The sequence below is a fragment of the Salmo salar genome, unplaced genomic scaffold (genome assembly GCF_905237065.1).
Source record: "Salmo salar unplaced genomic scaffold, Ssal_v3.1, whole genome shotgun sequence".
Classification (NCBI taxonomy): domain Eukaryota; kingdom Metazoa; phylum Chordata; class Actinopteri; order Salmoniformes; family Salmonidae; genus Salmo; species Salmo salar.
The window spans coordinates 14717-42463 of NW_025549045.1; the positions used below are offsets into that span (position 1 = coordinate 14717).

The 27747-nt window shown below is 44.7% G+C and overlaps 1 protein-coding gene across 6 annotated transcripts; it reads right to left on the bottom strand.

Annotated features, from left to right (window-relative positions):
* Positions 1 to 11005: 11005 nt before the first annotated feature.
* LOC123735093 (lysophospholipid acyltransferase 1-like) lies at positions 11006 to 26957 on the bottom strand. Of its 6 annotated transcripts, none has more exons than XM_045712976.1 (10): positions 26380 to 26957; positions 24825 to 24880; positions 24659 to 24713; positions 18886 to 19069; positions 18146 to 18338; positions 14039 to 14142; positions 13871 to 13935; positions 13298 to 13670; positions 11796 to 11947; positions 11006 to 11283 (listed from the first exon to the last, which is right to left on the bottom strand). In XM_045712976.1, exons 2-10 carry the CDS (start codon positions 24871 to 24873, stop codon positions 11112 to 11114), a joined length of 1347 nt encoding a protein of 448 aa, XP_045568932.1. In that variant the 5' UTR covers positions 24874 to 24880; positions 26380 to 26957; the 3' UTR covers positions 11006 to 11111. The 6 variants fall into 6 exon arrangements, 5 of the variants coding, with proteins under 5 accessions (XP_045568932.1, XP_045568933.1, XP_045568931.1 ...); XM_045712977.1 differs by having other exon boundaries at positions 24643 to 24713; XM_045712975.1 differs by lacking the exon at positions 26380 to 26957 and having other exon boundaries at positions 24825 to 25375.
* Positions 26958 to 27747: the final 790 nt, after the last annotated feature.

Sequence of the window (27747 nt, forward strand, 5' to 3'; positions counted from 1 at the left end):
GGGAGGAAATAACATCAAAAGAATTGCATTTACAGGGTAAAGTCTTTCTACATATTTTGCTTCATATTAATCCAATGATCCACGGTAAAGACCGTGTGTATTAACACAGACACTATGTCCGTTCTCCAAATGGCACCTATTCCCTATGAAGTGCCCTACTGTTGATCAGGGCTCACAGGGCTTCTTGTCAAAAGTAGTGCACGACATAGGGAATAGGGTTTAATTTGGGATGAACATAATATCCCAAAGTAATGACCAGATTTGAGATGTAATTTTAAGACCCATGGGGGGGGGACGACTGAGGCATCTTCACAGACCGTGAGAGGAGAGAGGGGGGGGATGAAGGATTTAAGATGATGAATGAACCAGTGAAATGAAACTGATCTTCTCTCAGCAGGTTTGATTTAACGAGGAGAATCTCTGGCCAGGGCCCACTTACAGTACTGTAGTGTAGGCTTGTGTCCCAAATGGCAACCTATTCCCTACATAGTGCACTACTGGTCCTGGTCAAAATGTATTGCACTGGATAAGGAACAGGTTACCATTTGGGACGTGGATGTAATATCTCTCTACATTGTCCAAGGGTGGCTAGTTAGGAGACGTTCCTCTCTCTCGTCTCTCCCTGTCTAGATCCAGGGAAGGAGGGAGGAATTACATTTAGTGCTGTGGCATTAAGATCTGGTGAGGAACGTCACTGTTTATTGTTGAACGTTTAGCAGGTTTTTAAGCAACTTCAGAGATACAGCAATATGTCATGTGGGGTGTCCCATTTGTACTCTTGATTACCAATGGAACAATATGTCATGTGGGGTGTCCCATTTGTATACTTGATTACCAATGGAACAATATGTCATGTGGGGTGACCCATTTGTACTCTTGATTACCAATGGAACAATATGTCATGTGGGGTGTCCCATTTGTACTCTTGATTACCAATGGAACAATATGTCATGTGGGGTGTCCCATTTGTACTCTTGATTACCAATGGAACAATATGTCATGTGGGGTGTCCCATTTGTATACTTGATTACCAATGGAACAATATGTCATGTGGGGTGTCCCATTTGTACTCTTCATTACCAATGGAACAATATGGAAAATCCCTTAAAGTGGAACTCCAGTCTCCTTTTCACCTCATTTAACACCTGGGTTACGTAACAAAAGGCACATCTCAACAGGTGGTCCATGTAAGTCATTACATAGTACAGAGGGGGGGGTCAGATTTGTAGACAGGTGGCAGTAATGCCAAAGAAAGTTTCAAGTTTTAATGTCAGGTGCACAAGGACAGTGAAATGCTTTTCTTGCTAACTCTAAACCCCCAACAATGCAGTAATCAATATCAATGTAGTACTACAAATAACAAGGTAGAACAAAAACACAGGAGATATAAAAATAAGAAATAAGACTATGAGAAGTAAGCTACTGTAGATACAGGGTGAGTTCCGGTATCATATTAACAGTGAGCAGGGATACTGGAGGTAGATATGTAAGCTACTGTAGATACAGGGTGAGTTCCGGTATCATATTAACAGTGAGCAGGGATACTGGAGGTAGATATGTAAGCTACTGTAGATACAGGGGTGAGTTCCGGTATCATATTAACAGTGAGCAGGGATACTGGAGGTAGATATGTAAGCTACTGTAGATACAGGGTGAGTTCCGGTATCATATTAACAGTGAGCAGGGATACTGGAGGTAGATATGTAAGCTACTGTAGATACAGGGTGAGTTCCGGTATCATATTAACAGTGAGCAGGGATACTGGAGGTAGATATGTAAGCTACTGTAGATACAGGGTGAGTTCCGGTATCATATTAACAGTGAGCAGGGATACTGGAGGTAGATATGTAAGCTACTGTAGATACAGGGTGAGTTCCGGTATCATATTAACAGTGAGCAGGGATACTGGAGGTAGATATGTAAGCTACTGTAGATACAGGGTGAGTTCCGGTATCATATTAACAGTGAGCAGGGATACTGGAGGTAGATATGTAAGCTACTGTAGATACAGGGTGAGTTCCGGTATCATATTAACAGTGAGCAGGGATACTGGAGGTAGATATGTAAGCTACTGTAGATACAGGGTGAGTTCCGGTATCATATTAACAGTGAGCAGGGATACTGGAGGTAGATATGTAAGCTACTGTAGATACAGGGTGAGTTCCGGTATCATATTAACAGTGAGCAGGGATACTGGAGGTAGATATGTAAGCTACTGTAGATACAGGGTGAGTTCCGGTATCATATTAACAGTGAGCAGGGATACTGGAGGTAGATATGTACAGTGCTGCCTTCAGAAAGTGTTCACACCCTGAGACTTATTCCACATTTTGTTACAGCCTGAATTCAAAATGGATAACATTTCTTTTTTTTTCTCACTCATCTACACACAATACCCCATAATGTCAAAGGGGATTTTTTTGTTGTTGTTGACATTTTTACAAATATATTGAAAATTAAATACATAAGTATTCACAGTCAATACTTTGTAGAAGCACCTTTGGCAGCGTTTACAGCTGTGAGTCATTTAATTACTTTTACACCTGGATTTTGCAACATTTGTCCATAATTATTTAAAACATTCTTCAAATTCTGTGAAATTGGTTGTTGATCATTGCTAGACAATCATTTTCAGGTCTTGCCGTATATTTTATAGCAGATTTACCTCAAAACTGTAACTCGGCCGCTCAGGAACATTCACTGTCTTCTTGGTAAGCAACTCCAGTGTAGACTTGGCCTTGTGTTGTAGTTTATTGTCCTTATTGTCCAGCTGAAAGGTGAATTCATCTCCCATTGTCTGGTGGAAAGCAGACTGAACCAGGTTTTCCTCTAGGATTTTGCCTGTGCTTTTCTCCATTCAATTTCCTTTTTATTCGTGTTATACTCCCTAATCCTTCGTGTTATACTCCCTAATCCCTAATCCTACAATCATACCCATAACATGATGCAGCCCCCACTATGCTTGAAAATATGGAGAGTGGTACTCAGTAATGGGTTGTATTGGATTTACCCCAAACATAATACTTTTGTTGTTGTATTTTTGTATTTTCCTTCCTGTATCCTGAGCAATTTCCTTCCTCTCCGGCAACTGAGTTAGGAAGGACGCCTGTATCTTTATAGTGACTGGGTGTATTGATACACCAAGGGGTGGCGTATGGGGGGGTTAGGACAATTCTAAGGGCCTGTGACTGACAGGGGCCCTAAAAAATGATTATAACATTAGGTAAATGTTTTCAATAATAAATGATTAACCTATCATCATTAATATAATATTTTATTTACAATGTACTAATACAACTAACGGTATCTTTTCTTTTCTTGTTTTTGGCAAAAAGTAAACATCCCGAGAGCCTCTGTATTGCCCTCCCCTATATTTACATTAAATGGTTCGGTCCTGCCCCAAACCAGGCGCGAACGGTATTTGCTAGCAGTGAATTGGAGTGAGGAGTGTCGGTGGAGCATCATGTCTCAGCTTCCTAAAGAAACATCTGGCTTCCAAAAACGAAAAGAAAGAAAAGAAAGACAGGAGAGAGTAAAGAAAGACAGGAGAGAGTAAAGAAAGACAGGAGAGAGTAAAGAAAGACAGGAGAGAGTAAAGAAAGACAGGAGAGAGTAAAGAAAGACAGGAGAGAGTAAAGAAAGACAGGAGAGAGTAAAGAAAGACAGGAGAGAGTAAAGAAAGACAGGAGAGAGTAAAGAAAGACAGGAGAGAGTAAAGAAAGACAGGAGAGAGTAAAGAAAGAAAGACAGAATGTCCCTTCTGTTTGCCAACCACTGATCATGGTGTGTTCCAGAGATTTTACATCTGAGTTTCATAATGAAGTAAGACACCTGAACACTGGATATGCTGCCACTTTCCCCCCTAACTTGTCCCCTCTTGGTCTCCTGAACACTGTATATGCTGCCACTTTCCCCCCTAACTTGTCCCCTCTTGGTCTCCTGAACACTGTATATGCTGCCACTTTCCCCCCTAACTTGTCCCCTCTTGGTCTCCTGAACACTGGATATGCTGCCACTTCCCCCCTAACTTGTCCCCTCTTGGTCTCCTGAACACTGGATATGCTGCCACTTCCCCCCTAACTTGTCCTCTCTTGGTCTCCTGAACACTGGATATGCTGCCACTTCCCCCCTAACTTGTCCTCTCTTGGTCTCCTGAACACTGGATATGCTGCCACTTTCACCCCTAACTTCTCCTCTCTTGGTCTCCTGAATGCAATTTGTAAGATGCAGCTGCAAAGCATGTTTGGAGAAGTGTGCATTGCTTTGTGTATATTTTGCACACTGCCTGTGACTGTTGCTGGTGGCGAGAGAGTTTTCAGTAAGCTAAAACTGATTAAAAAACTATTTGAGGTCCACCATGCCTCAGGACAGGCGTTGCAGTCTTGCCATGCTGTCCATTGAAAGTCAGTTAGCTAGAAAGCTGGACTTCAAAGACTCGATCAGGGACTTTGCTAGCAAGAAGGCTCGGGCGCTGGGCTCTTGGTGAGTAAGGCTGAGAAAGGGCCAGTGATAACTGTTAAATGGCATGGCTATGGATATTGGATCACTACACACGATGCCCACAGGCTGAGAACAGACTTAGAACAGACTGAGAACAAGATGCATCTCAAAGTAATGGCTGGATTGTCATAAAATGTGTTGTTCACAATCAAGATCCCAAGTGGAAGAAACCTGTTGATTTGGTGACCTCTTGTCCTTTCCTCTAGCGCCACCATCAGGCCTTTTCATTTCCATGTTGTTTTCCATTTCCACTTTTCCAGCTGCTGATTGTCTAGTTGGTGTGTATACTTAGTTCAAACATCTGCTGCTGATTTTAGCATTTTGTTTGTTATATCATTCTATAGATGATATTGTTAATTTCTATTAATTGAAGAGGTTTATGTATATTTAAGTTATATTTATTTTAAGTTATTCATTAATGTTAAGAGAATTTTCCATTCAAGAATTTGGTACCAATTATATGCATATCCTGGCTTCAGGGCCTGAGTAACAGGCAGTTTACTTTGGGCAGTCAGTCGGGTGGAAATGGAGAAAAATAGACCCTAGCCTGAAGAAGTTTTAATGTTAAGAGAATTTTCCATTCAAGAATTTTACCATTAAAATGACATTTAGACTGTAAAAGATGGCCTTTAGCACATTTCTTATAGAGGGTATCAGTCTTGCATCAAATAGTGAATTCACAGCTCAGTCAGTAAATATCGTACAGTAAATATTGGACTACAAGAGAGCTGCAAGCCTGCAAAGGTTATTTAAAGCTTTGAATGGGTCGATTGAGTTCTGGAGGTGTGTCGTTACAGCAATTGCAGGGTTGGTGTTGCCTGTGGTGGTGGGGCCCAATGTGATATCTTTTAATGGAACCCACAATCCCTGCCGGCGCTCCTGGACACACCATCCAGAGTGTAATTAATAACTTCACCATGCTCAAAGGGATAGTCAATGTCTGATTTCTTTATTTTTTATCTACCAGTGGCGTTTGGTGCCGTTTAAGATGAGGGAGGACCTTATTTCTATTACAGCATATTGGATGACTGTCATTCATATTCCATTCACCCAGCTCAATGTAACACCGATAGGTTTAGGATACTACGTGATACTCACATTTTCCATGTACTCATCATGAGGTTGCTACAACCGTCCTAGACTATGAATAAAAGATTACAGAGTAGGTGCCCAGGTTGAGAGACATTTGAGTAATCAAGGTGACAGACAGTGACACATTCAACACCGCCTTGACCACTCTTGCCTGCATCTAGCTGATCTAGAGAGTAATCATTAGTCCAACAGTTGCAAACCAGAGTTTCTATTGGACAAATGTAGGTATGTTTATCCCCGTTTTGTCCCGTTTGCTTCCGTTTAAGAAACATTTTTCAACAGAATCGGGCGGAATGAATACACCCCTGATTACAAGCAAACAGAGTTAACTTTCATAGCAGCCACATACAAACAGCATGATCACTTTGATCGTTGTATAATTCCTTCTCGCATGCTCCTCCTCTCACCTTTTCCCTTCGCTTGTGGACTTCAGTGCACAACACATCAGCTGTCTGTGACAAGACAAAGATAACATTCCTAGCCAAACATTCATATAACTGCTACACACAGCCTACATCGTTGTCACCATATTAACCTCATAGTCAATATAGCTACTACAACTAACTAACGCGTTAGGAAACCTCCTACTATCATGCAGTACAGTGTACAGTCAGCAGCAAGCAGTTTAGCAATAAATTCATAAAAACAAATGTTTACCTTGACTTGGAAGCTAGCTAACATAGCATCCCTCTCTGTTTGAGCTGGGTGTTTGAGTAGGCTGCATTCTCTAGCTAAGTAAGTGAAAGTGAACAAAAATACAACTAAATATAGCTCTCTCTCTCTCTTTCGCGTCTCCATTTTTAAAGTGATTAATTTGTTCAAAACTGTTCAACTATTGTATTTCTCTTTCTTTGAGTCAACTACTCACCACATTTTATACACTGGAGTGCTGGCTAACTGTAGTTTATGCTTTCAGTACTAGATTCATTCTCTGATCTTTTGATTGCGTGGACAACATTCATGCTGCAAGACCTCTGATAGGTTGGAGGACGTCCTCCCGGAAGTTGTCATAGTTACTGTGTAAGTCTATGAAAGGGGGTGTTATAGGGAACTGTTATTGGATCGCCACAACTCTGAATTAAATTGAGGCCAAAATGTTAATTCCACTTTTTTTTCTGAACTCTTGAAAATACGTAGCAAAGAAGAAGGGTTGGTGATGGTTCAATTTGACGTACATCCTTGTGTACCCTCAACAGCCCAACTCCATTCCTCCAATAACCTCAACAGCCCAACTCTAGTCCTCCAGTACCCCAACAGCCCAACTCCAGTCCCCAACAGCCCAACTCCAGTCCTCCAGTACCCCCAACAGCCCAACTCCAGTCCTCCAGTACCCTCAACAGCCCAACTCCAGTCCTCCAGTACCTTCAACAGCCCACATTTATGTTGGTAGCACCGGACAAGTTGAATCCGGTGAGTTTGTCTGAAGCTACAACCAAAATATGGGCTGTTGGGGGTACTGGAGGACTGGAGTTGGGCTGTTGGGGGTACTGGAGGTGGGCTGTTGGGGGGTACTGAAGGACTGGAGTTGGGCTGTTGAGGTTATTGGAGGACTGGAGTTGGGCTGTTGGGGGGACTGGAGGACTGGAGTTGGGCTGTTGGGGGTACTGGAGGACTGGAGTTGGGCTGTTGGGAGGACTGGAGTTGGGTTGTTGGGGGTACTGGAGGACTGGAGTTGGGCTGTTGGGGGTACTGGAGGACTGGAGTTGGGCTGTTGGGGGTACTGGAGGACTGGAGTTGGGTTGTTGGGGGTACTGGAGGACTGGAGTTGGGCTGTTGGGGGGGACTGGAGGACTGGAGTTGGGCTGTTGGGGGGACTGGAGGACTGGAGGAGGGAAACAGTAATATCACATCAAACACAGATTTGAAGCCTGAAGTTTATGCTGTTTGAATTCTGAGAGATGCATGCTGGAACAAATTCCCGTGGGAGGATAACTCTCCAGTAGGAGGGATGGCCACAGACGTGATGTATGAAGTATCACAGCATTTGATCTCGCTCCAGATTCTAGTGTGAAGTAGTCTGTTTGATAGCTCCCCTGCTGTCTTCAATGCCACTCTGGTGACTTTTCATTTTCATTATCACGGGGCATTCTGAGTCCATATGTGACAAGATATGGTTTTCTTCTCGCAGAACGAGTATGACAGCAGTTTGTGTCTTCGTAGACGTTGTAGCTGGGTGGTGGTTAGCTCATTGTAGTTGTATTTCATGACAGATTTTAGGTCAGCTCATTGATTAAGATCAACTTAATAACATCCCCTTTAGGGGGTTTTACATGCATACATTCTGACCACACAAAACATGATTCATCTCTTCACATCAATTAACCCCTTCAGTTCCATTAGCCTCTACAGATGACATGGAATGAGACTGAACCAGCTTTTCTGTGGGCGAGGAAGGATGATGGTTATCTGAGGATGGGCATCTTGTACAGTATGTTGCCGTCTCCATTGGTCTTTCAGACCTGTGTCAGTAACTATCTCCTCTAGCACATGGGCTCCTAGTAGTTACATACAACTGATGTTATTGCCATTCTGTCGCTGTGCCTCCACAGTGAACATTATCCTACGGACGTTACAATGTGACAGTATTATTCAAGCCACAATCAAAAGGCTAAAGGCACATTGGTCATTTCATTTCTTTATTTTTATTGCTCTTAATATCGGTTAATAACTTGATTGGTGGAATTATTTTTAAAAAAACAGACAAATTCAAACTGTCTGGGTGCTAAAAAAACAACTATTCAACAGTTTATGGTATCCTAGTATTGTAGTGTGTGTGTGTGTAGTGTGTGTGTAGTGTGTGTGTAGTGTGTGTGTGTGTTCGTGTCCAGACACTCTTCATATTAGCATCATTAGTGGTTCAGCTGCTTCAGGACTTGAAATGTTAAAGATCTTGGACCTTCTTCTGAGGAATAGAAGACGTCCACATCATCCCCTGAAACAAAGTCAAAGGCTTCGTCCCCATAAGGCTCTGTTTAAAAAGGTAGTGCACTATATAGGCAATAGGGTGCCATTTGGGACACAGACAAACACTTTCCTTCAGAAGTCATTGGTGCTGCCTGCACCTCATCTGAGACTGTATGACTTTAAAGTTAATACATTTAAAAAAAATAAAAAATAAAAAATGGACAAATTGATGAATCTCAACTTCCTGCCAAATAAAGGTAAACTTGTCCATCCTCTGAAATACATAGACACATGAAATGAATATTAGGAGGCCTGATGAACATCATCCAGTGTTAAAAACTATTCAAACAGCTCCTAATAAGAGCCTCATTACTATGTCCCAAATGGCACCTATTCCCTATACACTGCACTACTTTGGACCAGGGCCCATCTGGACTATAAAGGGAATAGGGTGCCATTTGGGACGTATCTTCGAAAGGAGTGGGGGGGTGTGTGTGCTTATATTCGTACTGTTACACACAAGTGTGTTTCTTGCATATCCCAACTCCCCTGAGACACCTGCAGGGAGTGGGGTCACGGTCAGGGTCACCATATCCCAACTCCCCTGAGACACCAGCAGGGAGTGGGGTCACGGTCAGGGTCACCATATCCCAACTCCCCCTGAGACACCTGCAGGGAGTGGGGTCACGGTCACGGTCACCATATCCCAACTCCCCTGAGACACCTGCAGGGAGTGGGGTCACGGTCACCATATCCCAACTCCCCTGAGACACCTGCAGGGAGTGGGGTCACGGTCAGGGTCACCATATCCCAACTCCCCCTGAGACACCTGCAGGGAGTGGGGTCACGGTCACGGTCACCATATCCCAACTCCCCTGAGACACCTGCAGGGAGTGGGGTCACGGTCACCATATCCCAACTCCCCCTGAGACACCTGCAGGGAGTGGGGTCACGGTCAGGGTCACCATATCCCAACTCCCCCTGAGACACCTGCAGGGAGTGGGGTCACGGTCAGGGTCACCATATCCCAACTCCCCCTGAGACACCTGCAGGGAGTGGGGTCACGGTCACCATATCCCAACTCCCCCTGAGACACCTGCAGGGAGTGGGGTCACGGTCAGGGTCACCATATCCCAACTCCCCCTGAGACACCTGCAGGGAGTGGGGTCACGGTCACCATATCCCAACTCCCCCTGAGACACCTGCAGGGAGTGGGGTCACGGTCACCATATCCCAACTCCCCCTGAGACACCAGCAGGGAGTGGGGTCACGGTCAGGGTCACCATATCCCAACTCCCCCTGAGACACCTGCAGGGAGTGGGGTCACGGTCAGCATATCCCAACTCCCCCTGAGACACCTGCAGGGAGTGGGGTCACGGTCAGGGTCACCATATCCCAACTCCCCCTGAGACACCTGCAGGGAGTGGGGTCACGGTCACCATATCCCAACTCCCCTGAGACACCTGCAGGGAGTGGGGTCACGGTCAGGGTCACCATATCCCAACTCCCCCTGAGACACCTGCAGGGAGTGGGGTCACGGTCACCATATCCCAACTCCCCTGAGACACCTGCAGGGAGTGGGGTCACGGTCACCATATCCCAACTCCCCTGAGACACCAGCAGGGAGTGGGGTCACGGTCAGGGTCACCATATCCCAACTCCCCCTGAGACACCTGCAGGGAGTGGGGTCACGGTCAGCATATCCCAACTCCCCCTGAGACACCTGCAGGGAGTGGGGTCACGGTCAGGGTCACCATATCCCAACTCCCCCTGAGACACCTGCAGGGAGTGGGGTCACGGTCAGGGTCAAAATTGTACAGAGCCCCTGGAGCAATTAGGTTTAAAGTGCCTTGCTCAAGGGCACAGCGCCAGATTTTTCATCTCGGTTACTGGCCCAACACTCTAACCTCGAGGCTACCTGCCATCCTGAGGGATAATGTTTCCTGCATTCATACAACAATAAACAGAAACCATTAATATCTTACTAACCCGTAAGGTTATGTTTGACATGATATCTACATCTAGTGACCTAAGATGTAAAGAAATGGGCCAGCCACATCTAATTCTAGGACCTGGGAGCTATAGCTAGCTAGCTAGCTAGCTAGCTGTCTAGCTAGCTAGCTAGCTAGCTGTCTGTCTGTCTGTCTGTCTGTCTGTCTGTCTGTCTGTCTGTCTGTCTGTCAGTCAATGAGCCCAATTCTCAGATCTTTCTCCTGAAGTATACTTTCTCACTTGTGCACAGCTTCCCACACATTTAATTAAAAGTGTTGTATTGGTGAGTTTATGGACTGGACTAGAGGGAGATCGTATGCCAGTCCTTTCCTTTCAGATCCATGAAGGGAAGTGAACAAGTGCACACTTGGAAAGAAAGAACAGAGAATTGGCAAGCAGGGCAGAGAGAGGCCTTGTAGGAGCCTGGCAGTAGAAGTATTGGATGTTTTTGGAGTACAGGGTTGCAAGGCAGACCAGCCAGCAGGCACAGTCCCTCAGAGCCCCTCTCAGCCCCCCCTACACCCCGCTGAGCTCTCTCTTTGTTGTGGACACACAGAGACGTCTTTGTCTGACCCAGTGGGCCCATTCAGGTCTCTGGCTGCCTCCACACACAGAGGGACACTTCACTTTCTTTTCACGTTGTTGTTGGAGGGCTGGAGCTGAGGCTGGGCCTGGGGATGAGGATCGTACGGTCCAGGCTTGGTGCCGTTGCTGCTGCTGCCTCTTGGTTTGTGGCTCTGGCTCAGTACAATCACAGTCAGAATACTGATGATGTGAATGTGGAAGTACATTGACCTACGGGGGGAAAGAAGATGTGATGAAATGCTACAGAAACCAAAACACCAAAGATGGACAGAATAAGAGAAAAGGTAGAGATGACACACTTGTCCTCCATAAAGACAACAGACAGTAGAGATGACACACGTGTCCTCCATAAAGACAACTGAGGAACATTGTGTCCAGGCTTATTAAGATAATACTAAGCTAATAAATTGTACTTGACATTTAGATAGAGTATCCAGAGCACTTACAAATTGGTGCATTCACCTATAATATCCAGTGGAACAACCATTAAATAGTGCATTAAATTTTAGGGGAAGATACTTATTATCAGGTATTCCTTGAGGGGCCGGCCGACAATACGACCTAGCCTGGGTACCAGTGTGTTTGTGCTAACATTACACTCCTTGTCATGCCAAGAAGTTGACAATGATAGCACATCCAGATCAGGGACCAGGCTACATACGACCATCATCGTTAAAGAGACACATTTGACCATTAGGAAAAGAACCTAAATGGATGTTCACCTGTAGTACTGCATGGTAGGTCCTACTGCCAGCAGTAGGAAGGGCATGACAGTGTAGCAGATACACAGCTGAGTAGCTGCCCAGGTCACTACGTCATAGACAAGCTTCAGAGGATAAGAGGACAGGAAATACTGACGGACATTCTTACGGACCTGGGTGTGGGAGACAGGAGAGAGAACACAGTGACGTACGGCCCTGGGTGAGGCTGAGATGATGAGACACATGAGGTGAGTGCTGTGTGAGTGAGAGAGAGAGTGAGGAAGACGGCGAGAGAAAGAAAGACAGCGAGAGACAGACAAGAACAGAGACTCACAGCTCTATCTGCCAGTGTGATGGGTACAGCAGTAATAATGGTACTCACAGCTCTGTCTGTGTGATGGGTACAGCAGTAATAATGGTACTCACAGCCCTGTCAGTGTGATGGGTACAGCAGTAATAATGGTACTCACAGCTCTGTCTGTGTGATGGGTACAGCAGTAATAATGGTACTCACAGCTCTGTCTGTGTGATGGGTACAGCAGTAATAATGGTACTCACAGCCCTGTCAGTGTGATGGGTACAGCAGTAATAATGGTACTCACAGCTCTGTCAGTGTGATGGGTACAGCAGTAATAATGGTACTCACAGCTCTATCTGCCAGTGTGATGGGTATAGCAGTAATAATGGTACTCACAGCTCAATCTGTCAGTGTGATGGGTACAGCAGTAATAATGGTACTCACAGCACTGCCAGTGTGATGGATACAGTAGTAATAATGGTACTCACAGCTCTACTGCCAGTGTGATGGGTACAGCAGTAATAATGGTACTCACAGCTCTCGCTGCCAGTGTGATGGGTACAGCAGTAATAATGGTACTCACAGCTCTGTCAGTGTGATGGGTACAGCAGTAATAATGGTACTCACAGCTCTGTCAGTGTGATGTGTACAGCAGTAATAATGGTACTCACAGCACTGCTAGTGTGATGGGTACAGCAGTAGTAATGCTACTCACAGCCCTGCCAGTGTGATGGGTACAGCAGCAATAATGGTACTCACAGCCCTGTCAGTGTGATGGGTATAGCAGTGATAAAGGTACTCACAGCTCTATCTGCCAGTGTGATGGGTACAGCAGTAATAATGGTACTCACAGCTCTCGCTGCCAGTGTGATGGGTACAGCAGTAATAATGGTACTCACAGCTCTCGCTGCCAGTGTGACGGGTACAGCAGTAATAATGGTACTCACAGCTCTCGCTGCCAGTGTGATGGGTACAGCAGTAATAATGGTACTCACAGCTCGCTGCCAGTGTGATGGGTACAGCAGTAATAATGGTACTCACAGCTCTCGCTGCCAGTGTGATGGGTACAGCAGTAATAATGGTTCTCACAGCACTGCCAGTGTGATGGGTACAGCAGTAATAATGGTACTCACAGCTCTCGCTGCCAGTGTGATGGGTACAGCAGTAATAATGGTACTCACAGCACTGCCAGTGTGATGGGTACAGCAGTAATAATGGTACTCACAGCTCTCGCTGCCAGTGTGATGGGTATAGCAGTAATAATGGTACTCACAGCTCTCGCTGCCAGTGTGATGGGTATAGCAGTAATAATGGTACTCACAGCTCTCGCTGCCAGTGTGATGGGTACAGCAGTAATAATGGTACTCACAGCTCTCGCTGCCAGTGTGATGGGTACAGCAGTAATAATGGTACTCACAGCTCTCGCTGCCAGTGTGATGGGTACAGCAGTAATAATGGTACTCACAGCTCTCGCTGCCAGTGTGATGGGTATAGCAGTAATAAAGGTGAAGTAGTATCCGGGGTAAACTCCATGCCATAGAGCTGACAGGATGAAGGTCAGGGCTGTGGGGTAACGGGGAGCACGGTCGTAACACACACTGAAGAGAGAGGAGACAGGATGAAGGTCAGGGCTGTGGGGTAATGGAGGAGTTATAACCAGACCTGGGTCAGATATATTGTTATGCAGTTAACAGAATAAAATAAACATTCATGAATGTACAGAAAATTGGTTTTGTACTAATGTTATGCATATGTGGACATTATCTTGGTAGAATATCTTGGAAGAATTAATACTTACGTTTTGAGCCAAACACCAGTCTGAATATTCCAGTTATCTATGAACTTCTTGAAACTAGTTGCTGTCTGCAAAAGAGAGAGTTCAATATTAAACTTCAGTCATTTTCAATAATTCTGCAAAGCTAAAAGTTCCAACAGTGTTTGTTGTTGTTGATGTTTCCAAACGTACCTCAATCTCCCAGATGCTGATGTTGGAGATGAGGTCCCAGGATACCTGTCCAGCTTCATCCACACCTTTAAAACCATAACCTGCTGCATTGTTGATGGCATCCGCTGTTGGGACAAACACATGAATGGATGAACCTTCCCCCATAGTAATGAATGGATGAACTTTCCCCCATAGTAATGAATGGATGAACCTTCCACCATAGTAATGAATGGATGAACCTTCCCCCATAGTAATGAATGGATGAACCTTCCCCCATAGTAATGAATGGATGAACCTTCCCCCATAGTAATGAATGGATGAACCTTCCCCCATAGTAATGAATGGATGAACCTTCCCCCATAGTAATGATTGAATGAACCTTCCCCCATAATAATGAATGGATGAACTTTCCCCCATAATAATGAATGGATGAACCTTCCCCCATAGTAATGAATGGATGAACTTTCCCCCAATAGTAATGAATGGATGAACTTTCCCCCAATAGTAATGAATGGATGAACTTTCCCCCATAGTAATGAATGGATGAACCTTCCCCCATAGTAATGAATGAACTTTCCCCCATAGTAATGAATGGATGAACCTTCCCCCATAGTAATGAATGGATGAACCTTCCCCCATAGTAATGAATGAATGAACTTTCCCCCATAGTAATGAATGGATGAACTTTCCCCCATAGTAATGAATGAATGAATGAACTTTCCCCCATAGTAATGAATGAATGAACTTTCCCCCAATATTAATGAATGAATGAATGAACTTTCCCCCATAGTAATGAATGAATGAACTTTCCCCAATAGTAATGAATGAATGAACTTTCCCCCAATAGTAATGAATGAATGAACTTTCCCCCATAGTAATGAATGAATGAACTTTCCCCCAATAGTAATGAATGAATGAACTTTCCCCCAATAGTAATGAATGAATGAACTTTCCCCCAATAGTAATGAATGAATGAACTTTCCCCCAATATTAATGAATGAATGAACTTTCCCCCAATAGTAATGAATGGATGAACTTTCCCCCATAGTAATGAATGGATGAGCTTTCCTCCATAGTAATGAATGGATGAACTTTCCCCCATAGTAATGAATGAATGAATGAACTTTCCCCCATAGTAATGAATGAATGAATGAACTTTCCCCCATAGTAATGAATTAACTTTCCCCCAATAGTAATGAATGAATGAACTTTCCACCATAGTAATGAATGAATGAACTTTCCCCCAATATTAATGAATGAATGAACTTTCCCCCAATAGTAATGAATGAATGAACTTTCCCCCAATATTAATGAATGAATGAACTTTCCCCCAATAGTAATGAATGAATGAACTTTCCCCCCAATATTAATGAATGAATGAATGAACTTTCCCCCATAGTAATGAATGAATGAACTTTCCCCAATAGTAATGAATGAATGAACTTTCCCCCAATAGTAATGAATGAATGAACTTTCCCCCAATAGTAATGAATGAATGAACTTTCCCCCAATAGTAATGAATGAATGAATGAGCTTTCCCCCAATAGTAATGAATGAATGAATGAGCTTTCCCCCAATATTAATGAATGAATGAACTTTCCCCCATAGTAATGAATGAATGAACTTTCCCCCCAATATTAATGAATGAATGAACTTTCCCCCCAATATTAATGAATGAATGAATGAACTTTCCCCAATAGTAATGAATGAATGAACTTTCCCCCAATAGTAATGAATGAATGAATGAACTTTCCCCCATAGTAATGAATGAATGAACTTTCCCCCAATATTAATGAATGAATGAATGAACTTTCCCCCAATAGTAATGAATGAATGAATGAGCTTTCCCCCAATAGTAATGAATGAATGAATGAGCTTTCCCCCAATATTAATGAATGAATGAACTTTCCCCCAATAGTAATGAATGAATGAACTTTCCCCCAATATTAATGAATGAATGAACTTTCCCCCAATAGTAATGAATGAATGAACTTTCCCCCAATAGTTAATGAATGAATGAACTTTCCCCCAATAGTAATGAATGAATGAACTTTCCCCCAATATTAATGAATGAATGAATGAACTTTCCCCCAATAGTAATGAATGAATGAACTTTCCCCCAATAGTAATGAATGAATGAATGAGCTTTCCCCCAATAGTAATGAATGAATGAACTTTCCCCCATAGTAATGAATGAATGAACTTTCCCCCCAATATTAATGAATGAATGAACTTTCCCCCCAATATTAATGAATGAATGAATGAACTTTCCCCAATAGTAATGAATGAATGAACTTTCCCCCATAGTAATGAATGAATGAATGAACTTTCCCCCAATAGTAATGAATGAACTTTCCCCCATAGTAATGAATGAATGAACTTTCCCCCAATAGTAATGAATGAACTTTCCCCCCAATATTAATGAATGAATGAATGAACTTTCCCCCATAGTAATGAATGAATGAACTTTCCCCAATAGTAATGAATGAATGAACTTTCCCCCATAGTAATGAATGAATGAACTTTCCCCAATAGTAATGAATGAATGAACTTTCCCCCATAGTAATGAATGAATGAACTTTCCCCCAATAGTAATGAATGAATGAACTTTCCCCCAATAGTAATGAATGAATGAACTTTCCCCCAATAGTAATGAATGAATGAACTTTCCCCCAATAGTAATGAATGAATGAACTTTCCCCCAATAGTAATGAATGAATGAACTTTCCCCCAATATTAATGAATGAATTAATGAACTTTCCCCCAATATTAATGAATGAATGAATGAACTTTCCCCCAATAGTAATGAATGAATGAATGAACTTTCCCCCAATATTAATGAATGAATGAACTTTCCCCCAATATTAATGAATGAATGAATGAACTTTCCCCCATAGTAATGAATGAATGAACTTTCCCCCAATATTAATGAATGAATGAACTTTCCCCCAATAGTAATGAATGAATGAATGAACTTTCCCCCAATATTAATGAATGAACTTTCCCCCAATAGTAATGAATGAATGAATGAGCTTTCCCCCAATATTAATGAATGAATGAACTTTCCCCCATAGTAATGAATGAATGAACTTTCCCCCCAATATTAATGAATGAATGAACTTTCCCCCCAATATTAATGAATGAATGAATGAACTTTCCCCCATAGTAATGAATGAATGAACTTTCCCCAATAGTAATGAATGAATGAACTTTCCCCCATAGTAATGAATGAATTAACTTTCCCCCAATATTAATGAATGAACTTTCCCCCAATAGTAATGAATGAATGAACTTTCCCCCAATAGTAATGAATGAATGAACTTTCCCCCAATATTAATGAATGAATGAACTTTCCCCCATATTAATGAATGAATGAACTTTCCCCCAATAGTAATGAATGAATGAATGAACTTTCCCCCAATATTAATGAATGAACTTTCCCCCAATAGTAATGAATGAATGAATGAGCTTTCCCCCAATAGTAATGAATGAATGAATGAGCTTTCCCCCAATATTAATGAATGAATGAACTTTCCCCCATAGTAATGAATGAATGAACTTTCCCCCCATAGTAATGAATGAATGAACTTTCCCCCCAATATTAATGAATGAATGAACTTTCCCCCAATATTAATGAATGAATGAATGAACTTTCCCCCAATAGTAATGAATGAATGAACTTTCCCCCAATATTAATGAATGAATGAACTTTCCCCCATAGTAATGAATGAATGAACTTTCCCCCAATAGTAATGAATGAATGAATGAACTTTCCCCCAATATTAATGAATGAACTTTCCCCCAATAGTAATGAATGAATGAATGAGCTTTCCCCCAATAGTAATGAATGAATGAATGAGCTTTCCCCCAATATTAATGAATGAATGAACTTTCCCCCATAGTAATGAATGAATGAACTTTCCCCCATAGTAATGAATGAATGAACTTTCCCCCATAGTAATGAATGAATGAACTTTCCCCCCAATATTAATGAATGAATGAACTTTCCCCCCAATATTAATGAATGAATGAACTTTCCCCCAATAGTAATGAATGAATGAACTTTCCCCAGTATGAATGAATGAACTTTCCAATAGCCAACACTAGAGTGGGTAGGTGAAGCCTCACCTAAAGTCCATGCGAAGTAGAACTTGGGTCTAGCAGCTTGTATAGAGAAGAAGGCATACGCCAGTCTGGTTAGGAAAGGTGCCTCGTTGACGAAATGGCTGTCAACGTTATATGTGATGGGGAACGCTTTGGTGAGGGTCAGGAACAAAACCATGCACACACCACAGATCAGCAGTTTACGTGTGACAGCAGCCTGAAAGCCAGAGGGAGAGAGTCAGATCCTTCATGGCCAACAGGGAAACTACTTTCTAATTGCCTGCATTCAGCCAGGTAAGTCATTTATTTTGCAATAAACACCTGATAATATGCTGCTATGTTGTTAGTGGTGTAATTACATTGTTATTATACACGTATAAGACAAACTTAATGGCAATATAGTTTCTGAAAGAAAGTACTTCTTTACTTTACATGACTCCACTTGTACCCATCCTTACCATAGGTGAGGGCTCTCGGACTAACGTGACTCTACTTGTACCCATCCTTACCATAGGTGAGGGCTCTGGGACTAAAATGACTCTACTTGTACCCATCCTTACCATAGGTGAGGGCTCTGGGACTAACATGACTCTACTTGTACCCAGTCTTACCATAGGTGAAGGCTCTGGGACTAACATGACTCTACTTGTACCCAGTCTTACCATAGGTGAGGGCTCTGGGACTAACATGACTCTACTTGTACCCAGTCTTACCATAGGTGAGGGCTCTGGGACTAAAATGACTCCACTTGTACCCAGTCTTACCATAGGTGAGGGCTCTGGGACTTTATCATATCCATTCTGTCCAGTGTTGGATCCTGACAGCCTCCTCTGAACGTGTCTCCCCTCTATAAAGTCTATGTAGTCTTTATAGTGACTGCAGGGTCCCACCAGGATACTGAGGAAGTTCAGATTGTAGCTCAGGTATTCTATCAGAGACGGCTTGGAGCTGGAGGTAGAAGAGAGGAAGAAAGAGACATTGGAGACTAATCTGAGGGAGAGAGAGACAGAGAGAGACAGAGAGAGACAGAGAGAGACAGAGAGAGACAGAGAGAGACAGAGAGAGACACAGAGAGACACAGAGAGACAGAGAGAGAGACACAGAGACAGAGACACAGAGACAGAGAGAGAGACACAGAGACAGAGAGACAGAGAGAGACAAGGTAAAAGTCGTTCTGCCCCTGAACAAGGCTGTTAACCCACTGTTCCTTGGTAGGCCGTCATTGTAAATAAGAATTTGTTCTTAACTGACTTGCCTAGTTAAATAAAGGTAAAATAAATAAAAAATAATTGTTTTCTCCTGACAATATCAATGTCATTCTAGGCTATCTTCTTTACTTTGAGTGAGAAGACTTGCACAGACAAGTAGTTAATATCAATGTAATTTGTGTACGGTAGATGTGAACGGTAGATGTGGACGGTAGATGTGGAGGGTAGATGTGGACAGTAGATGTGGACGGTAGATGTGGACGGTAGATGTGGGCGGTAGATGTGGGCGGTAGATGTGTACGGTAGATGTGGACGGTAGATGTGTACGGTAGATGTGGAGGGTAGATGTGGAGGGTAGATGTGGACGGTAGATGTGGAGGGTAGATGTGGACGGTAGACGGTAGATGTGGACGGTAAATGTGGACGGTAGATGTGGATGGTAGATGTGGACGGTAGACGGTAGATGTGTACGGTAGATGTGGACGGTAGATGTGGACGGTAGATGTGGACGGTAGATGTGGAGGGTAGATGTGGACGGTAGATGTGGACGGTAGATGTGGACGGTAGACGGTAGATGTGGACGGTAGACGGTAGATGTGGACGGTAGATGTGGACGGTAGATGTGGAGGGTAGATGTGGAGGGTAGATGTGGACGGTAGACGGTAGATGTGGACGGTAGATGTGGAGGGTAGATGTGTACGGTAGATGTGGACGGTAGACGGTAGATGTGGACGGTAGATGTGTACGGTAGATGTGTACGGTAGATGTGGACGGTAGACGGTAGATGTGGACGGTAGATGTGGATGGTAGATGTGGACGGTAAATGTGGACGGTAGATGTGGACGGTAGATGTGTACGGTAGATGTGGAGGGTAGATGTAGACGGTAGATGTAGACGGTAGATGTGTACGGTAGATGTGGAGGGTAGATGTGGAGGGTAGATGTGTACGGTAGATGTGGAGGGTAGATGTGGACGGTAGATGTGGACGGTAGATGGCAGATGTGGACGGTAGATGTGGACGGTAGATGTGGGCGGTAGATGTGGACGGTAGATGTGGACGGTAGATGTGTACGGTAGATGTGTACGGTAGATGTGGACGGTAGATGTGGACGGTAGATGTGTACGGTAGATGTGTACGGTAGATGTGGACGGTAGACGGTAGATGTGGACGGTAGATGTGTACGGTAGATGTGGACGGTAGATGTGGACGGTAGATGTGGACGGTAGACGGTAGATGTGGACGGTAGATGTGGATGGTAGATGTGGACGGTAAATGTGGGCGGTAGATGTGGGCGGTAGATGTGGAGGGTAGATGTGTACGGTAGATGTGTACGGTAGATGTGGAGGGTAGATGTGGACGGTAGATGTGGACGGTAGATGTGGACGGTAGACGGTAGATGTGGACGGTAGATGTGTACGGTAGATGTGGACGGTAGATGTGGACGGTAGACGGTAGATGTGGACGGTAGATGTGGACGGTAGATGTGGAGGGTAGATGTGGAGGGTAGATGTGGACGGTAGACGGTAGATGTGTACGGTAGATGTGGAGGGTAGATGTGTACGGTAGATGTGGACGGTAGACGGTAGATGTGGACGGTAGATGTGTACGGTAGATGTGTACGGTAGACGGTAGATGTGGACGGTAGATGTGGATGGTAGATGTGGACGGTAAATGTGGACGGTAGATGTGGGCGGTAGATGTGGACGGTAGATGTGTACGGTAGATGTGGAGGGTAGATGTAGACGGTAGATGTAGACGGTAGATGTGTACGGTAGATGTGGAGGGTAGATGTGGAGGGTAGATGTGGACGGTAGATGTGGACGGTAGACGGTAGATGTGGACGGTAGATGTGGACGGTAAATGTGGACGGTAGATGTGGGCGGTAGATGTGGACGGTAGATGTGTACGGTAGATGTGTACGGTAGATGTGGACGGTAGATGTGGACGGTAGATGTGGACGGTAGATGTGGAGGGTAGATGTGTACGGTAGATGTGGACGGTAGACGGTAGATGTGGACGGTAGATGTGTACGGTAGATGTGGACGGTAGATGTGGACGGTAGACGGTAGATGTGGACGGTAGATGTGGATGGTAGATGTGGACGGTAAATGTGGGCGGTAGATGTGGGCGGTAGATGTGGAGGGTAGATGTGTACGGTAGATGTGTACGGTAGATGTGGAGGGTAGATGTGGACGGTAGATGTGGACGGTAGATGTGGACGGTAGACGGTAGATGTGGACGGTAGATGTGTACGGTAGATGTGGACGGTAGATGTGGACGGTAGACGGTAGATGTGGACGGTAGATGTGGACGGTAGATGTGGAGGGTAGATGTGGAGGGTAGATGTGGACGGTAGACGGTAGATGTGGAGGGTAGATGTGGACGGTAGATGTGGACGGTAGACGGTAGATGTGGAGGGTAGACGTGGACGGTAGATGTGGACGGTAGACTTGGACGGTAGATGTGGACGGTAGATGTAGACGGTAGATGTGGAGGGTAGATGTGGACGGTAGACGGTAAATGTGGACGGTAGATGTGGATGGTAGATGTGGACGGTAGACGGTAGATGTGGACGGTAGACGGTAGATGTGGACGCTAGATGTGGACGCTAGATGTGTACGGTAGATGTGGACGGTAGATGTGGACGGTAGATGTGGACGGTAGACGGTAGATGTGGACGGTAGATGTGGATGGTAGATGTGGACGGTAAATGTGGACGGTAGATGGACGGTAGATGTGTACGGTAGATGTGTACGGTAGATGTGGACGGTAGATGTGGACGGTAGATGTGACGGTAGATGTGGACGGTAGACGGTAGATGTGGACGGAGACGGTAGATGTGGACGGTAGATGTGGACGGTAGACGGTAGATGTGGACGGTAGATGTGGACGGTAGATGTGGAGGGTAGATGTGGAGGGTAGATGTGGACGGTAGACGGTAGATGTGGACGGTAGATGTGGAGGGTAGATGTGTACGGTAGATGTGGACGGTAGATGTGGACGGTAGATGTGTACGGTAGATGTGGACGGTAGATGTGGACGGTAGACGGTAGATGTGGACGGTAGATGTGGATGGTAGATGTGGACGGTAAATGTGGACGGTAGATGTGGGCGGTAGATGTGGACGGTAGATGTGGACGGTAGATGTAGACGGTAGATGTGTACGGTAGATGTGGAGGGTAGATGTGGAGGGTAGATGTGTACGGTAGATGTGGAGGGTAGATGTGGACGGTAGATGTGGACGGTAGACGGTAGATGTGGACGGTAGATGTGGACGGTAAATGTGGACGGTAGATGTGGGCGGTAGATGTGGACGGTAGATGTGTACGGTAGATGTGTACGGTAGATGTGGACGGTAGATGTGGACGGTAGATGTGGACGGTAGATGTGGAGGGTAGATGTGTACGGTAGACGGTAGATGTGGACGGTAGATGTGTACGGTAGATGTGGACGGTAGATGTGGACGGTAGACGGTAGATGTGGACGGTAGATGTGGAGGGTAGATGTGGAGGGTAGATGTGGACGGTAGACGGTAGATGTGGAGGGTAGATGTGGACGGTAGATGTGGACGGTAGACGGTAGATGTGGAGGGTAGATGTGGACGGTAGATGGGGACGGTAGACGTGGACGGTAGATGTGGACGGTAGATGTAGACGGTAGATGTGGAGGGTAGATGTGGAGGGTAGATGTGGACGGTAGACGGTAGATGTGGACGGTAAATGTGGACGGTAGATGTGGATGGTAGATGTGGACGGTAGACGGTAGATGTGGACGGTAGACGGTAGATGTGGACGGTAGACGTGTACGGTAGATGTGGACGGTAGATGTGGAGGGTAGATGTGGACGGTAGATGTGGAGGGTAGATGTGGACGGTAGATGTGGAGGGTAGATGTGGAGGGTAGATGTGGACGGTAGATGTGGACGGTAGACGGTAGATGTGGACGGTAGATGTGGACGGTAGATGTAGACGGTAGATGTGGACGGTAGATGTGGACGGTAGATGTGGACGGTAGACGGTAGATGTGGACGGTAGACGTGGATGGTAGATGTGGACGGTAGATGTGGACGGTAGATGTGGCCGGTAGATGTGGACGGTAGATGTGGACGGTAGACGGTAGATGTGGACGGTAGATGTGGACGGTAGACGGTAGATGTGTACGGTAGATGTGGACGGTAGACGGTAGATGTGGACGGTAGATGTGGACGGTAGATGTGGAGGGTAGATGTGGACGGTAGATGTGGACGGTAGACGGTAGATGTGGACGGTAGATGTGGACGGTAGATGTGGACGGTAGATGTAGACGGTAGATGTGGACGGTAGACGAAAGATGTGGACGGTAGACGTGTACGGTAGATGTGGACGGTAGATGTGGACGGTAGATGTGGACGGTAGATGTGGAGGGTAGATGTGGACGGTAGATGTGGACGGTAGATGTGGACGGTAGACGAAAGATGTGGAGGGTAGATGTGGACGGTAGATGTGGACGGTAGATGTGGACGGTAGATGTGGACGGTAGACGGTAGATGTGGACGGTAGACGTGTACGGTAGATGTGGACGGTAGATGTGGAGGGTAGATGTGGACGGTAGATGTGGAGGGTAGATGTGGAGGGTAGATGTGGACGGTAGATGTGGACGGTAGACGGTAGATGTGGACGGTAGATGTGGACGGTAGATGTAGACGGTAGATGTGGACGGTAGATGTGGACGGTAGATGTGGACGGTAGACCGGTAGATGTGGACGGTAGACGTGGATGGTAGATGTGGACGGTAGATGTGGACCGGTAGATGTGGCGGTAGATGTGGACCGGTAGATGTGGACGGTAGACCGGTAGATGTGGACGGTAGATGTGGACGGTAGACGGTAGATGTGTACGGTAGATGTGGACGGTAGACGGTAGATGTGGACGGTAGATGTGGACGGTAGATGTGGAGGGTAGATGTGGACGGTAGATGTGGACGGTAGACGGTAGATGTGGACGGTAGATGTGGACGGTAGATGTAGACGGTAGATGTGGACGGTAGACGAAAGATGTGGACGGTAGACGTGTACGGTAGATGTGGACGGTAGATGTGGACGGTAGATGTGGACGGTAGATGTGGAGGGTAGATGTGGACGGTAGATGTGGACGGTAGATGTGGACGGTAGATGTGGACGGTAGATGTGGACGGTAGATGTGGACGGTAGATGTGGACGGTAGATTTCATGTCATGCTGTGGATTTCAGAAGTCTACATAACCTATTTTCCTGTCATCAACACTGAGCCAACGCACTGCAAGGCATGCATGTATATGGAAGATAAATGTATATACCGTAATGAATACATACTCTACAGCATGGAGCCTCTGATCAGCCGTGAGGTCCTCGCGCTTTTTACACATACCTGGAAACCGTGGAAACGTAAGCATAAGGGAGACATCGTTTTTTCAACCCAAACATCAAAAGAACAAAGACAAAGCATAGGTTCCCTTCCGATCCCCTGGACATTCCTTACCATCATGCACTTGAAAAGATAACATAGTGGTTTTCTGGGTAATTATCATCAACGGCCTGAAGGGAGGAAACACAATATTTAGTTTATAAAGTCGAACGCTCACTGAGGACATTAACAAGGACAGAAATGGAATGTGAACAGCATTTCATAAAGCCTAACCGTACATCAGGAATAAATTATCATTCATTCTTTGGTGCTTTTCATTCAGACGTTCACATAGAATAACCTCTTTGTTGGTGTGACACATGCAGGAACACACACCCTCTCTGTGTGAGAGCATGCCATGCACTTATAGAGAGTGTGTGTGTGTGTGTGTGTGTGTGTGTGTGTGTGTGTGTGTGTGTGTGTGTGTGTGTGTGTGTGTGTGTGTGTGTGTGTGTGTGTGTGTGTGTGTGTGTGCATGTCCATTGTATGGTTGTGTTACGTGAGCCGTAGTCAACAGACACTGATTGGCATTGTCAGGTCAAGAACGCTGGCATCAGAGAATGTGACACACAGACACACTATTAGAGAACGGCAATGAACCTACATAACAACACTACCATGCCGATCTTAAAATATATACATTTAACTAGGTGAGTCAGTTTAGAACAAACTATTTTTTTTAAATGACGGCCTACACAGGCCAAACCCTAACCAGGATGATGCTGGGCTAACTCCCGATCACGGCCAGTTGTGATACAGCCCGGGATCAAACCAGGGTCTGTAGTGGCGCCTCTAGCATTGTGATGCAAGTGCCTTAGACCGCTGCGCCACTCGGGAGCCAGAACTTGATTCTAGAACCCATCTAAAACAACCAGGTGTTTTACATGACATCACTACTATGCTGATTGATTCTAGAACCCATCTAAAACAACCAGGTGTTTTACATGACATCACTACTATGCTGATTGATTCTAGAACCCATCTAAAACAACCAGGTGTTTTACATGACATCACTACTATGCTGATTGATTCTAGAACCCATCTAAAACAACCAGGTGTTTTACATGACATCACTACTATGCTGATTGATCTAGAACCCATCTAAAACAACCAGGTGTTTTACATGACATCACTACTATGCTGATTGATTCTAGAACCCATCTAAAACAACCAGGTGTTTTACATGACATCACTACTATGCTGATTGATTCTAGAACCCATCTAAAACAACCAGGTGTTTTACATGACATCACTACTATGCTGATTGATTCTAGAACCCATCTAAAACAACCAGGTGTTTTACATGACATCACTACTATGCTGATTGATTCTAGAACCCATCTAAAACAACCAGGTGTTTTACATGACATCACTACTATGCTGATTGATTCTAGAACCCATCTAAAACAACCAGGTGTTTTACATGACATCACTACTATGCTGATTGATTCTAGAACCCATCTAAAACAACCAGGTGTTTTACATGACATCACAATAGAATATCACAATGTGTTAACACTGTGCACCGTATTTCAAAGTGTATGAGATTGGATGTTATACTATAAGCAAGCACAGTGAGAAACAGGGCCGATAGTAGCCAGATGGACTGAGAAAAAGCAGAGCAACGGACGTGAATGGAGCATCAGATCCCAGTGATGGTCTATCCAGTCAACAGCAGTACAGTGTGATTCAGCTCATTCACCATTCTGCCTGCCTGCAGTCTGCAGAGAAAGCACAGTTTGTTAGCGAAGGTTAGCATTGATTAGGGTTAGAAATAGCATCATTAGCATAGCATATAATAGCATAATTAGCATTAGCATTGGCAAAGAATTGCAATAGTATAGCAAGCATGGCAGCGGCAGGTACTGTTAAACTAACTGACAAAATGTTTTATCAGCTTTATTATTTGTTTAGGGCAGTGCTTCACAATCTCTGCAAGACCCAAGAAAACCTGCAGATAACAGACAGAAACTAACCAGGCGGGAGTGGCAGATTCAACATGACGGCGAGAGAGAGAGAAAGTGTGCAAGAGAGAGGTGGGAACAAAGAAATGAATCTAGTAAGACATACAAATCTAGAAAAACAGAGGTTGAGGAAGGCTGAGACTGAGGAATAGTGAGAGAGATAGTGCTGTTGTCACTGTGCAGATAAAAGCAGTGAGTCAGCTGATTCAGTATGGACTGAGGAAGCTCTAATGTAGATCCTCATCTGTATTCTTTACCATGAAAAACACATTCCATGAAAACCTCAATAAACACAAACTATTTCAGAATTCAGGTCACAGAAATATCTCTCATCATTACATAGTCCAGTAATCAGTGTTGTGTTCAAGATCAAAGACGGAGCCAATCGAGACCGAGTCAAGACTGAGACCGGGAGGGGGGACTAGGGGTCCGGGACCAAGTCAAGACCAGAACAATGAGAGTCCAATTCAAGACCATGATAGTAATTTGGTCAAATCGCCCCCATTATAAGAGTTGAAAATGTCCTGTATTTCTGTGTTCATATTTCAGAACAACATGTGGTTTTATACATTCAGTATGGTCAAAACAACAGCATTCTGAGGACAAATAATCACTAACCCAAACAGGTCTATAATAGATACAAAGACTGTTACAATTTACCCGGTCTGCCCTACCAGCCAATCAATTTACCCCACTCTTCCCTACCAGCCAATCAATTTACCCCGGTCTGCCCTACCAGCCAATCAATTTACCCCACTCTTCCCTACCAGCCAATCAATTTACCCCGGTCTGCCCTACCAGCCAATCAATTTACCCCACTCTTCCCTACCAGCCAATCAATTTACCCCGGTCTGCCCTACCAGCCAATCAATTTACCCCGGTCTGCCCTTACTAATAGTGAGCTCGCAACGTTCATACAATTTACCCCACTCTTCCCTACCAGCCAATCAATTTACCCCACTCTTCCCTACCAGCCAATCAATTTACCCCACTATTCCCTACCAGCCAATCAAGGAAACTCTGACATGTGCAAC